This window comes from Acomys russatus, chromosome 27, assembly GCF_903995435.1.
Source record: "Acomys russatus chromosome 27, mAcoRus1.1, whole genome shotgun sequence".
Lineage (NCBI taxonomy): Eukaryota > Metazoa > Chordata > Mammalia > Rodentia > Muridae > Acomys > Acomys russatus.
In genome coordinates this window covers 26,533,110-26,545,955 of record NC_067163.1, presented here as the reverse complement: position 1 = coordinate 26,545,955, position 12,846 = coordinate 26,533,110, and the positions used below count along the sequence as shown (strand labels likewise).

At 46.6% G+C, this 12,846-nt stretch overlaps 1 protein-coding gene across 3 annotated transcripts in view; it reads left to right on the top strand.

The window, feature by feature from the left end:
* The window catches only part of Dlc1 (DLC1 Rho GTPase activating protein), a 164,713-nt gene that overhangs the window by 140,073 nt on the left and 11,794 nt on the right, over window positions 1–12,846 (top strand). For all 3 annotated transcript variants that reach the window (XM_051170072.1, XM_051170073.1, XM_051170074.1), the window contains exons 3-6: window positions 764–845; window positions 8,216–8,279; window positions 9,681–11,107; window positions 11,779–11,955. In XM_051170072.1, the coding sequence (XP_051026029.1) occupies window positions 764–845; window positions 8,216–8,279; window positions 9,681–11,107; window positions 11,779–11,955 (1,750 nt within the window). The remainder of the gene's footprint in view (window positions 1–763; window positions 846–8,215; window positions 8,280–9,680; window positions 11,108–11,778; window positions 11,956–12,846) is intronic.

The window sequence follows — 12,846 nt, the reverse complement described above, 5'->3', positions numbered from 1 at the left end:
TCCCTGGCTTGGAGCCTCTATTTCACTCTCTTTGAGAATCCTTTTATGCAGTAAGGAAGGGGAAACTTCTTCCCAGCTCTCTGGCTGTTAAAAGTGGTTCATTGTTCTGAGAGAACTGGACTCTTACAGATGTGGGGGGTGGGGGGAGCTTGGGTGCGATTGTTTTACAGTAACTTTGTAGTTAGTCCTTTGTTTAACTGGGAGTTACAAACCCCTTGGTCGCCATAAGGAAATGCTAATATTTGTTTTAAAATAGCATATCTTGAGTTCTCTGAGTTGTATCCTATCATGTAAATGGACCAGTCCCTCCAGCTGCCCTCTGCAATTGTTCCCTGAATCTTTCCAGGCCTGAGTTCTGTTTTGTTTTTGCTTTTGCTTTTGTTTTTCCTTTGGCCCCCTTCCCTGATGGCATGTGAGCAAGGACATTTTGTGTTTAAAGCCACATTACAAAGGAGACTCCTTCCTGGATTCATTCTGGCTTAAATTATAATTTACAGTAAGGCATTTACCGCCCGCTAATTGATTTGAAGGAGGAAAGTATATTGAAGCACTTCTGCCAACAGAGAAGCAACTGTGGAGTTTGTAAACTGCTTGAGAGCTGGTTTAGACCCCGTGTGGTGTTGTCATAAGGGGCCTCCTGTGCCCACGTAGCTTGCTAGGGAATAAGGAGCTGTGTGCTCAATAGACACTCAACCAAAAGAGGTTGATTTGTCAAGATCAAGGCACTCCTCAAGCAATGAACTTGTTTTTATTTTTCTTACAGATCTCCTGTTCCCTATTGATATTTCCCTGGTCAAGAGAGAACATGATTTCTTGGACAGAGATGCCATCGAAGCTCTCTGCAGGTAAACGGACATTTTCCTTTCCTTTAAAAATGTGATACTTTAATCTCAACCCATGGGAGGCAAGGCCTCTGAGTTTAAAGCCAGCCTGGTCTACAGAGTGAGTTCCAGGGCTACACAGAGAGACCCTGTCTCAGGAAAAAAAGAAAAAAAAGTGATACGCATCTATCAGCCTTGTTTGCTTTCTGTTGAATCCACATGAAGTCTTTGGTTTGTGTTACTGTGCTGTAGATCTGATGAACACTAGTGTAAAATGCTGCTATGTAACAGTACTACTGATACAGCTGTCTTTGGAGGCCCTCGGGTAGCACCATCCCACATCGTGTTACCACTTGACAGCAAAAGCAGCAAACTTTCTGGTGGTTTGGACCTCTGGGCTTTCTGAAGAATTTAACAGAACTGACCACAGTGGGCACCATAAGGAGTCAATGCAGCCACTGTATTGGGTACAATGAGACAGTCACAGGGTTAGAGTTCGGCATCGTAGAGCCGGCCTTGGTTGTCATCTGAATTCCAGAGAGGCTTCTCAGGACCTGCCGCTGCCCCAGGTAGAGTGATGACAAGCTTAAAAGAGGCTGTAAACTTCACTGGCACGGCCTTTAATGTATAAGAGACAGGCAGTAAAGCGAGCATTGATGTGAACTGTGAGTAATGCTGTCAGAGGTCCTGTTCAGCATGCTGGGTGCTCTCCAGGCTCAGAAGCAGCTTGTGGGGTTTAGAGAAATGAGCGCAATAAAAATGCGAGGCTACATGGGCCTCAGATAATCCTTTCAAACCCTGGATGCCGTTTTTTATTCACCTCCCATTATTCGTCCCTTTGTAGTTTTTCTCAAAACCAAAACGCCTTCCTAGCCCTGTTCTAAGGAGAATAATACACATCAGCAGAATTCACATGTTGATGGGATTCTAAAGTTAAAACTTTTTCATTTCAATGACTTCAAAAGGACCTCAATTGTGTGTGTGTGTGTGTGTGTGTGTGTGTGTGTGTGTGTGTGTGTGTGTGCCTGTGGGTATGAACATGTGTATGCAGAGGTTACTGTCCAGTGTCACCATCCTCAGATGTTCTGTACCTTGTTTTTTGAAGCAAGGTCTCTCAGTGAGCGCCAGTGCTGTGATGCCTGGCTTTTACCTGGATGCATGGATCTGCAGGCAGGCAGGCAGGCCGGCCCCCGCGCCTGCTGTGACTGTGCTCTCTATCCAGTTCCTAATTGCAGTGTCTTCTTTAACTGGAGAAAACATCTTAAGGTGAAATGCTATTTCTTTGCCTGTGAAAAACACACTACCAGCTGTGAAAGCACTACCCCCCCCCCAACACACACACACACACTCACGCATGTGCACACAGCCTTTCTTATATAATGTTGTTTGAAGCAACAAGCTTGAGTAGTGTGGTTTTGGGGAAAGATAGGTTATCTGTTTAGAACAGAGTATGGAAGAGACTAGGTTTTGTAGTTTGCGATAAGGAAAAAGCCACATTTACTCTCCAGAAACAGTGTACCGCTTTAGTCAGAAGTGTCCAGGGGCATGCATACATTTTTTTCTGGGAAAAGAAAGTGTGTGTCCTGAAGTATGTGATACCGTCCCTGTGTCATCTGGAATGAAAAAATGTCACCAGTACAGTTTGGAGAGGGAGAGAAGTCGACATCTGGGATATGAACTGCTCCAGACATTTTAAAGATGTTTTCGTGCTTAGCCACGTGGCAGAATTAACTTGTTCCGCAGTCGTCACTGCTGCTAATGCATATGGATGAGGTCATTGGGAAGAGGCGCCCTAGGAAATACTTGCGCTCTTGTCAGCTCCCCCGTCTCACACATGCTAAGCCACTTAGGGAGTTACCCTTCTCAACTGCTTCAACAGCTTAGGAATTTCTGGGTCAGAAAAAAATACCATTGCAGTATTTCAGCCCAAAGAATTATGACTAAATTCTTGAAGAATTATTTTTGTGTGTGTGTGTGTGTGTGTGTGTGTGTGTGTGTGTGTGTGTGTGTGTGAGACTTCAAAATTGACATTTTCTTATTTAGAAGGAGGAGCGCATACTCTACAGCTGGATTTACCCTGGGTCTGAACACAGTAACCCAAGAGGAGAAGCAGATAAAGAAAAGCCTGAAGGAAATCCGTCTTTTATCTGTGTTCAAATTTTAACATATTCCATACAGATTAGGTGTGCTGGTATAAAAAATAGCACCAAACCCAGTTTGGAAGATGTGCACAAAAGCCCAGGACTCAATGTACTACTACTACTAATACTAAGTGCTCACTATTTTCCCAGCCCTGGGGAGGCAGAGAAAACTGGGAATTCAAAGCCAGCCTGGGCTACACAGGAAAATCCTACCTCAAAAAAAAAAAAAAAAAAAAAAAAAAAGAAACAAACAAACAAAAAAAAAAACCAAAACAAAACCTTACTTTTTAATTAAAAGAAAGAAATTATTCAGAACTCATAGGAATAGTCACCAAAATTTGGGGCGGGGGGGAGAGCCAGATGGAAAGCCCCAGGTCCCCTGTCCACATGGTCATATGACAGCGAAGCTGGCTTTCAGAGAAGGAGACAGATGGGAACTGTAGGCAGATTTCAAGAGCCCCTCTGTTGGTTTCCTGATAGTCAACTTTATCTGCTACATATACGCCTCCTGCAAAGACCTCCTCTGCCTGTGGAATTCTGGGGCCATCAGCTAACAAGGCCGAGGTGTGTTTTCAGATTTCTCCTCTTGGCCGGTGAGACAGATGGTTTGTGGCCATCCATCTTCTCCCGCTTAGACAGTTAAGGGGTTGAGTTATGGGCTCCTGATCCCTCCCATCAGGCATGCTCCTGTGAAGTGGACCACACGCTTTATGCAGCCACACTAGCTTTCTACTTGAGTAGAAGATATTCTTATTCCAGGCTGGGCGTGGTGGTGCACACCTGTAATCCCAGCACTCGGGAGGCAGAGGCAAGTGGATCTCTGTAAGTTCGAGGCCAGCCTGGTCTACAAAGCAAGTCCAGGACATCCAAGGCTACTACTGTCTCAAAAAAGAGAAAAAAAAAGAAAGAAAGAAAGAAAGAAAAGATGTTCACATTCCTGTATGTATAAGTCATACAACTGTTTTTTGGTTTTTGTTTTTTTTAATAAAAGCAACTGATTTGTTTCTTTCTTTTTTTTTTTTAAATTTAGGTAATTTATTCAGATTACATCTCAATTGTTATCCCCTCACTTGTATCCTCTCCATCTTCCCCCCTCCATCTTTCATCATTTCCCCTCCCCTAGGTCTGTGACAGAAGAGGACCTCCTCCCCCACCATATGCTCACAGCCTATCAGGTCTCATCCAGATAGCCTGCTTCCCCTTCCTCTGAGTGCCACTAGGCCTCCCCACCAAGGGGAAGTAACACAGCCGATTTCTTTTAATATTTTTTTACTGAGGGCAGAAGACTCTTAAACATATAAAGGCAAGGACGGGATGACTTAGAACAACTGTACTTTATAAATTTTAAGTTTAGTAATAACCAAAAGTTGCAGTTATGAGACCAATATTGGCTACCCAACATTTCTAAAGAGTTAGTTGTTCCCTTGAAGAGATTGTCTTTTCCCTCAGTCTTGGTATCTTCACTAATAACCTAACCCCACTGAGGAAGCTTTGATCGTGGGAACGCTCTACCCAAGACTAGTCTAAAAGCACATGCTGATCATGTAAGCTGTGGCATCGCTGGGGCGCCTCTTGTGAAATGTCGTCTCCCAGTGGCATCAAGAACATTCCTAATTGCTGTTCTTTAGAGTTAAAACTAACTCCATCTGCCAACCCATGAAAAATTGGGAAGACCACCAAGTAATTGTCAGATAAAAAGATAACTATCTTGTCTGCCACTGTCATTTTCAGGATGTACTTTGTCCCCGAACCATCCTGAACATGCCAAGCCCATGCCATTTAGTTTAAAAAGAAGCATGTAATGTCAGGGGGGGGGGGGTTGACGGCTTGGAGTAGGAGTTTGCTATGTAGCCCAAACTGGGGAACAGGAAGATACAAGTGAGGGGATAACAATTGAGATGTAATCTGAATAAATTATTTAAATTTTAAAAAAAATCAACAGTCCTCCTGCCTTAGCCTCCCAGGTGTTAGGAGGACACACCCAGCAACGAGCAATTTAAACATATTTTGTACGAATGCCAGGGAGATCTACAGGAATTGGAAGAATTTGTGTCAGGTCCTTTTTTTTTTTTAATCCCTCCTTCTTTTATTTTAAATGTGAGGAGGTCCAGATCTCCACCTGCTCTCCTTTTATCTGCATACCTGCAGCTCCATGCAGCAAAGCTCTTGAACCTTTGATAGTCCACCCTTGGCTCCCTCTGTCTTGAGAACAGGCCCAAGTTACCCGGGAGATAAGACCGCCACATTCCTGTGGAGCTGGGCCCTGGGTGGTGGCTGGGGTATGGATGCCCAAGGCTACAGATGATTATTGATAACAGGATTTCAGCCACTTACTGGAATGATAGTACTTCAGATCTTCTTTGCTTCTTCTTTTTTAAAAATATATTTTATTAATTTATTCATATTACATCTCAATTGTTATCCCATCCCTTGTATCCTCCCATTCTTCCCTTCTTCCCATTTTCCCCTTACTTCCCTCCCCTATGACCTTTTTTTTTTTTTTTAACTATCGTTAATACTTGTTTCAGAACCAACTGGCAGTTGCTGTGTTTGAGCGCCGTAGTCACCATGTTTTAATTCTGGGTCCTTGGGCAAGATTCCTGAGCTCTCTAAATCCCTGTTTCGTTCCTTATAAAATAAAAATAAATTATAATATCTGTGGCAAAAGGTTGTCAGAGTACTACAGATGAGTGAGTGCATTAGCTGTGCCCAGCACAGTGCCTCCTCGCCCAGAAGCAGTAGCATTCACCTAGCTAGACTATTAAGTCTTAGTTGACATGACATAACTGTGTGTACCTACGTGGTAGCATGCAATGTTTCAATACTTGCATGTAAGGTATAGGACCAAATCATGGGGATTAACATATCCACCACCTTGGACTTTTATCATCATTTCTTGTCTTGAGGATATCCAGGTTAGCTGTTTTAAAATATAAGATTAATGTTATTCATAGCCACCCCACTGTGTCAAGTCCTTCTAGAAGTCTCTCTGTGCTGCATTTGCTACCTGTCTATTTGGGACTCACTGTCCCCGACCAGCTTCTGGTGGCCACCCGTCTGTTCTCTTCTGTGAGACCGATGAGTTTGTCCTCTGCTCGGCCTGCTGCCTTATGTCCGTGTTGCCCCTCTGTGACTGCCCCTCTGTGTTGCCCCTCTGTGACTGCCTTATGTCCGTGTTGCCCCTCTGTGACTGCCCCTCTGTGTTGCCCCTCTGTGACTGCCTTATGTCCGTGTTGCCCCTCTGTGACTGCCCCTCTGTGTTGCCCCTCTGTGACTGCCTTATGTCCGTGTTGCCCCTCTGTGACTGCCCCTCTGTGTTGCCCCTCTGTGACTGCCTTATGTCCGTGTTGCCCCTCTGTGAGCGCGCAGGTCCTACTACTGCGCGTTCTTTGGAGACCCTGGTGGGTGCAGGCAGGTGAGGAGGAATAAATGAGAACCACAGAAACGCTGACAGTGGCTTTGGCCTTCAAGATTGCAGTGCCATCAGTTTGGCGCTACCAACAGAAAGAGATAACATTGAATTTTTTTATAAAAGCAACCCCCTGGGTCTCCCTTTTCGTGTGGCTCAAAGTTGGAGTTTGTGAGGTTGCCCCATCTCCTCCATACCCTCCCCCCCACCAGACTGCCATGCCTAGTAAATTTGGTTATAAACACCACTCAACCATTAAAGCCCAAATGGAGTCAAGTGGGGGTTCGATTACAGGTTTGATTAATAAGACCCAGACCTAAGACTAACTCCAAACCATTCCTCATTCTTAAAGCCTTGAAAAAAAAATGGGGGACTGACACATAGTGGGTGTGCCATTTAACTGAGGCCTCTTACAGAGGGACTCTACACCCCCTCTGAAGCTGCAGTGTCACTCAGCTTCTCTGCTCTTGTTCCCTCCCCATCCAGAGAGGTTTTCTGAGCATTGGCGCTCTGCTTTATCTCTGTTTATTCTCCAAACAGGCTTCCCCAGGGTCTGTAGAATCAAAGGCAGGCTTATCACGACGCACCATCCTGGTGCATCCAAGTTGTCAGACAAGTTCCCAGAGCAGGAGGGGGGAGATAGAGTTAAGGAGGGTGCAGGATCAGTTTGAAGTGGAGGGCATTACACGCTCCTATTCCATGAAACAATAAGGTTGCAACTTTAGAAAGCGATAAGAGACTGATGGGGAGATTCGTGAGGCAAAAAGCATACACCTTTAAAAGGTGGTGATGGTCATCTGGAAGATGATAGGAAGAGCTGAGGCCTGGAGAACCGTCACTCACACTGTGCACCCCCACCCCTCGTGACTTTTCTTTAAGTGTTTCATTTTTAATGATGTTGACTAATTGGTTGGTTGGTTGGTTGGTTGGTTGGTTGGTTTCTGTTTACAAACCATACAAAGCTGCAGTTTGACTCTGGGTGCCTGTCAGAACTCAGTGGGATTTTGGTACCTGAGGTTGCACTGTCCAGGTTGTTAAAATAATCACTTGTGCTGTTGCTGTCGGCAGATACTCTCTCTCCTGAGAGGAAATGGTATAAATATAAGGCTTTGAGTACTAAAGAGGACTGGAAGTTCGTCTTCGTATAACAAACTTAAGTTGTAAAAAGTCCATTCTAAGCCGGGCGTGGTGGCGCACGCCTTTAATCCCAGCACTCGGGAGGCAGAGGCAGGCGGATCGCTGTGAGTTCGAGGCCAGCCTGGTCTACAAAGTGAGTCCAGGATGGCCAAGGCTACACAGAGAAACCCTGTCTCGAAAAACCAAAAAAAAAAAAAAAAAAAAAAGTCCATTCTGAGATGGTTCTTTGTTGGATTGGAAAGTACTGAGGCCCACTGTCCTTTCTGATTCTTATTTGATGTGAAGTGAGGTACACTGGACATTTTGCCAGCAGCCTTCCTAGGTTCCTTACTGCTGCCCATGTCTCCCCTGAAGCAGACATTGACACTGCCCTTGCAGTGGAATCTAAACCAACAGTACACGAAATAGATAGGCACCTTTTCAGTTATTCGCATTTTTCTGAGACTAGAACTCACTCCATAGATCAGGCTAGCCTCAAACTCATAGAGATAGCCTTGCCTCTGCCTCCCCAGGCACTGAGGTTCAAGGCGTGCACTGTCCTACTGGGAGTAAATCACTCACTCGCTTATGCCGGAAGTTTACCATACTTGCCTAAACTAGAGCGGAGTTCAGAGATGCTCAGTACGCGTGTCAGTTGTTTAGAAGAAATACTTGCCTGCGTATTAGTGGTTTCCTTTCTTTCCTAATGCCTTTTCTCTGCTCCTTAGGCGACTAAATACTTTAAACAAGTGTGCAGTGATGAAGCTTGAGATCAGCCCTCACAGGAAGCGAGTGAGTACCCGAATTCCACAGCAGGGTTGGGAGCCACAACCCGAACAGGACTGCATGCACCATAAAAGGTCCCCTTTGTCCCTTCTAAATGTTACAACCCATATCTGTAGTCAGCAATGGATTGTGTTGTCTGTTGCTCCAGAGCAACCTGAAGAGGTCATGTGATTAAAAACCTGCTTCTGGGTTGGAACAGTAACTCCATCTCAAAGCTGTCCAGATGAAGGCAGAGACTGACTTGGGGGGGGGGGGGCGGGGACGCTGTAGAATAGTAGGAGATGTGGGGTGAGGACAGGGAGGAGCACAGTTCCTACCCATAAAAAACCCACTCTCATTACATACCACCATTGACGGAGTGTGCTCCATTTCCTGCCCACACTTCTTCCTCAGCACCCACTGAGCTGGGCATCCTACCCAGTGTCTTAGCAAACTGGGTCTTGATATTCTCCTCGCCCGTGGCAAGGATAGCTAGCATACTAATTAGTATCTTCTGGTTTCCCCTCGGAAAGACAGTAGTCTGATGGGAAGTTCCCTATTCCTGCCTGTGAGTCAAGCACTATCATCTGCCCTTGTGTTTACAAACGCCCCATGCCGGTGGCACTCGCTGGGCAATCTTGAAGTGCCCGGAGTGTGTCTGACATTGAAACTGCCCAGGACCCTCGTGGTGTGAACTGTGGTCAGGGAGTAAGGGGAAAGTACCAGTAAGAGGCACCACAGGGCCAAGATGCCCTGCAATGGCTCACCATATCTGGTCTCCGTTTCTTCTAGGGACATGTCTTGAGGGCGGCCTTCGGCTGCCGTTGTACTAAACTGTTGGAAAATAGCCCTTTTTTAGGTTGCACGAGAGAACATAAACACACTCTGTCAACAGGCAGTTAAGCTGGAAACCGTCCAGAGGGAGTCCCACCACCACTGCTGACTGCAGTTCAGAATGTTTTGCATGCTTGGAATTTTCACCATTCTCAGAGGTCCCCTTTGTGAGCAATTAACAAACAGCCTAAAGACCCAGAGTTTCAATAAAATAACTTCTTTAGCTGGTAACACTTGGTCAGACTTCCTGTTAGAGTCTTCATAGTTGGGCTGATGAAATGACAGTAGGCTATAAACCCGATCTCTATACCCAAGACCTCCAGGCTGAAGGAGGACACTCATTCTGAAAGGTAGACTTTTGAACATGGTGCAAACACCCATCCACATTCATATATGTACATACATACACACATACATGCAAACACATTCTCTAAATAAAATAAAATAATAATAAGATCTTTAAATCCTTCTTTGTTACTTAAAAACAGTATGCAAGGAGTAAAATCACAGATGCTGGGAGTATCTCTCAGCTGTGTCTTGCCCTCTGCCTCCTGTTTGGCCCAGGACATAAATGGCTTCCTTTCGTTTTTGCAGAGTGAGGATTCGGATGAAGATGAGCCTTGTGCGATAAGCGGCAAATGGACTTTCCAGAGGGAAAGCAAGCGGTGGTCCAGGCTTGAAGAGTTTGATGTCTTTTCTCCCAAGCAGGATCCAATCCCTGGGTCCCCAGACGACTCTCACTTGCAGAGTGCCACAAGCCACGAAAGCATGCTGACAGACCTCAGCGAGCGCCAGGAGGTGTCCTCTGTCCGGAGCCTCAGCAGCACCAGCAGCAGCGTCCCCACCCATGTGCCCCGCGGCGGGGATGATGCCGCGACACCCCGAACTAATTCTGTCATCAGCGTCTGCTCCTCCAGCCACTTTGTCGGCAACGATGACTCTTTCTCCAGTCTGCCTTCTCCCAAGGAACTGTCCAGCTTCAGTTTTGGTATGAAAGGCCACGAGAAAAACACCAAGTCTAAGACACGGAGCCTGCTGAAGAGGATGGAGAGCTTGAAGCTCAAGGGCTCACACCACAGCAAGCACAAGGCGCCTTCCAAGCTGGGCTTGATCATCAGTGCGCCCATCCTGCAGGAGGGTATGGACGAGGAGAAGCTGAAGCAGCTGAACTGCGTGGAGATCTCGTCCCTCAACGGCAACCACATCAATGTGCCCATGGTACGGAAAAGGAGCGTGTCCAACTCCACACAGACCAGCAGCAGCAGCAGCCAGTCAGAGACCAGCAGTGCTGTCAGCACACCTAGCCCAGTCACCAGGACACGGAGCCTCAGCACCTGTAACAAGCGGGTGGGCATGTACCTAGAGGGCTTCGACCCTTTCAGTCAGTCTGCCTTTAACAACGTGACAGAGCAGAACTTTAAAAACCGCGAGAGCTACCCGGAGGACACAGTGTTCTATATCCCGGAAGATCACAAGCCCGGCACCTTCCCCAAGGCCCTCTCCAATGGCAGTTTCTGTCCCTCCGGGAGCAGTTCTGTGAACTGGAGGACTGGAAGCTTCCATGGCCCTGGCCATCTCAGCCTGCGGAGGGAAAACAGCAGCGACAGTCCTAAGGAACTGAAGAGACGCAATTCCTCCAGCTCTCTGAGCAGCCGCCTAAGCATCTATGATAACGTGCCGGGCTCCATCCTCTACTCCAGCTCGGGGGACCTGGCTGACCTGGAGAACGAGGACATCTTCCCGGAGCTGGACCACATTCTCTACCACGTGAAGGGGATGCAGCGGATAGTCAACCAGTGGTCTGAAAAGTTTTCAGACGAGGGGGACTCGGACTCCGCCCTGGACTCTGTGTCCCCTTGCCCGTCATCTCCAAAACAGATACACCTGGATGTGGACCATGACCGAAGGACACCCAGTGACCTAGACAGCACAGGCAACTCCCTCAATGAGCCCGAAGAACCCACTGACATCCCAGAAAGAAGGGACTCTGGGGTGGGGGCCTCCCTGACCAGGTGCCACAGGTAAGGGCCTTAACTTCTCTCTCCAGGCCAAGGTGGGGATTGGTGGGATCGAGTTTGACATTCATACCTTAGGGACAATGCCCATGCAGGAGACCCCAGCAATCCAAAAAGGGAGCATTTTTGTACTGTGTCAAAAAGGATGAAGACGGTAGAACCTTGGAGGGTGGTGACTTTGCACAATACGATCAGACCATATGCCACCGTGGAGTATACTTATAAGTGGTTAAAATAAATGGCAGAGTGCACGGGATAGTCCCCCCCCCCCCCAAACAGTTTCAAACCTTCAGACTAAGCCAGGCACAGATGAGAAACTGTCTTCTTACCAGTGTTCTCTAGATAATACAGCATAAAAGTGAAGTACTCACAGGTCCTTATAATCAACCAGAGATCATTTAAACTAAACGGGAGGGTGTCCCCAATATGCATAGACACCATCCATCTTCTGGAAGAGACCTGAGCGCGTTGAGTCCACATATCTGCAGATGCACTGCAACCAACCCTCTGTGGTTATGTAGGAAGAACTGTTCATTTTACTATAGAGGAAAACAGAGAAAGTAATGTTGGTGCTATTGGTTCCCCGAGAGGCCAGTGAGCAGCCTAGGACCTGTTTTGTCCCCTGTCAGAAACTGTCCGTCCGTCTCACTTCTTCTTCCCGTCCTGTTCTCTTGCAGGCACAGACTGAGGTGGCACAGCTTTCAGAGCTCTCACCGGCCGAGCTTGAACTCTGTGTCTCTGCAGATTAACTGCCAGTCCGTGGCCCAGATGAACCTACTGCAGAAATACTCACTTCTGAAACTGACGGCCCTGCTGGAAAAATACACGCCTTCCAACAAGCATGGATTTAGCTGGTAAGAATAAAGCAGGTGCTGACCAATCACTGCAGGTGACGCCATTATGCTCCCTGAGGCTGTCCCAGCACTGAGCATGTGACCGTCCTGTCCTTTGTTACTGTCTCCAATCTGTTGCCGTTAGGCAGCTGGTCTGCACATCCTTGAGGCTATGATTTCAATACAGCTGAAGCTCAAGTTTTCAGGGAACTGCAGGGCCGGTTGGTTGGGTTCCAGCCCTTTACATGGAAGACTGCACTTCTTTGCAGACATAAGGGTACCCCACAGTGGGTAGTTACATGGGCATTATCAGGTCATGTTCAAGGGAAGAAGGAACGAAAAGGGATGAGGTGACTTGGCCATCTTTGTGCATGCTTCTTAGAAGCTTTTTTAAAAAGCAGTGTTGGAAAGTGAACTCGGGCCCTTAACTCATGCTAAGCCCACACTCCATCACATAGTCATTTTTTGAATGAATATTTGGAGCATGACTCAAAAATCTACCCGTGCTAAAGAGTTGAGGTTTTTTTGTTTTGTTGTTTACACGGGGAGGTGGGGGTGAGGGGCGGCGCTCTCTGGGAAAAATGCTTAGGGAGTAATACATTTAAGTAATTAGCTATAATATCTCACATACACTATTTTTGTTTGTTTCAGTTTGTCTGTTTTTTTCTCTCTTTTTTGTTCTGTTTTGTTTTGTTTTGGTATTGTGAGACAGGGTCTGTCTGTTTTGTAGCTGTGTTTCCCGGAACTCACTGTGTATACTCTGATCTCAAACTCAGAGCTCTGCCTTCCGTTACCTCTTGAGTGCTAGGATTAAAACCATGTGCCACCATGCCCCACCACAAACAAATACATTTTAAAAGTTGATATTTACTAGATATTGAGCTCGTCATAATTTTGAAGATCCGGCCTTGA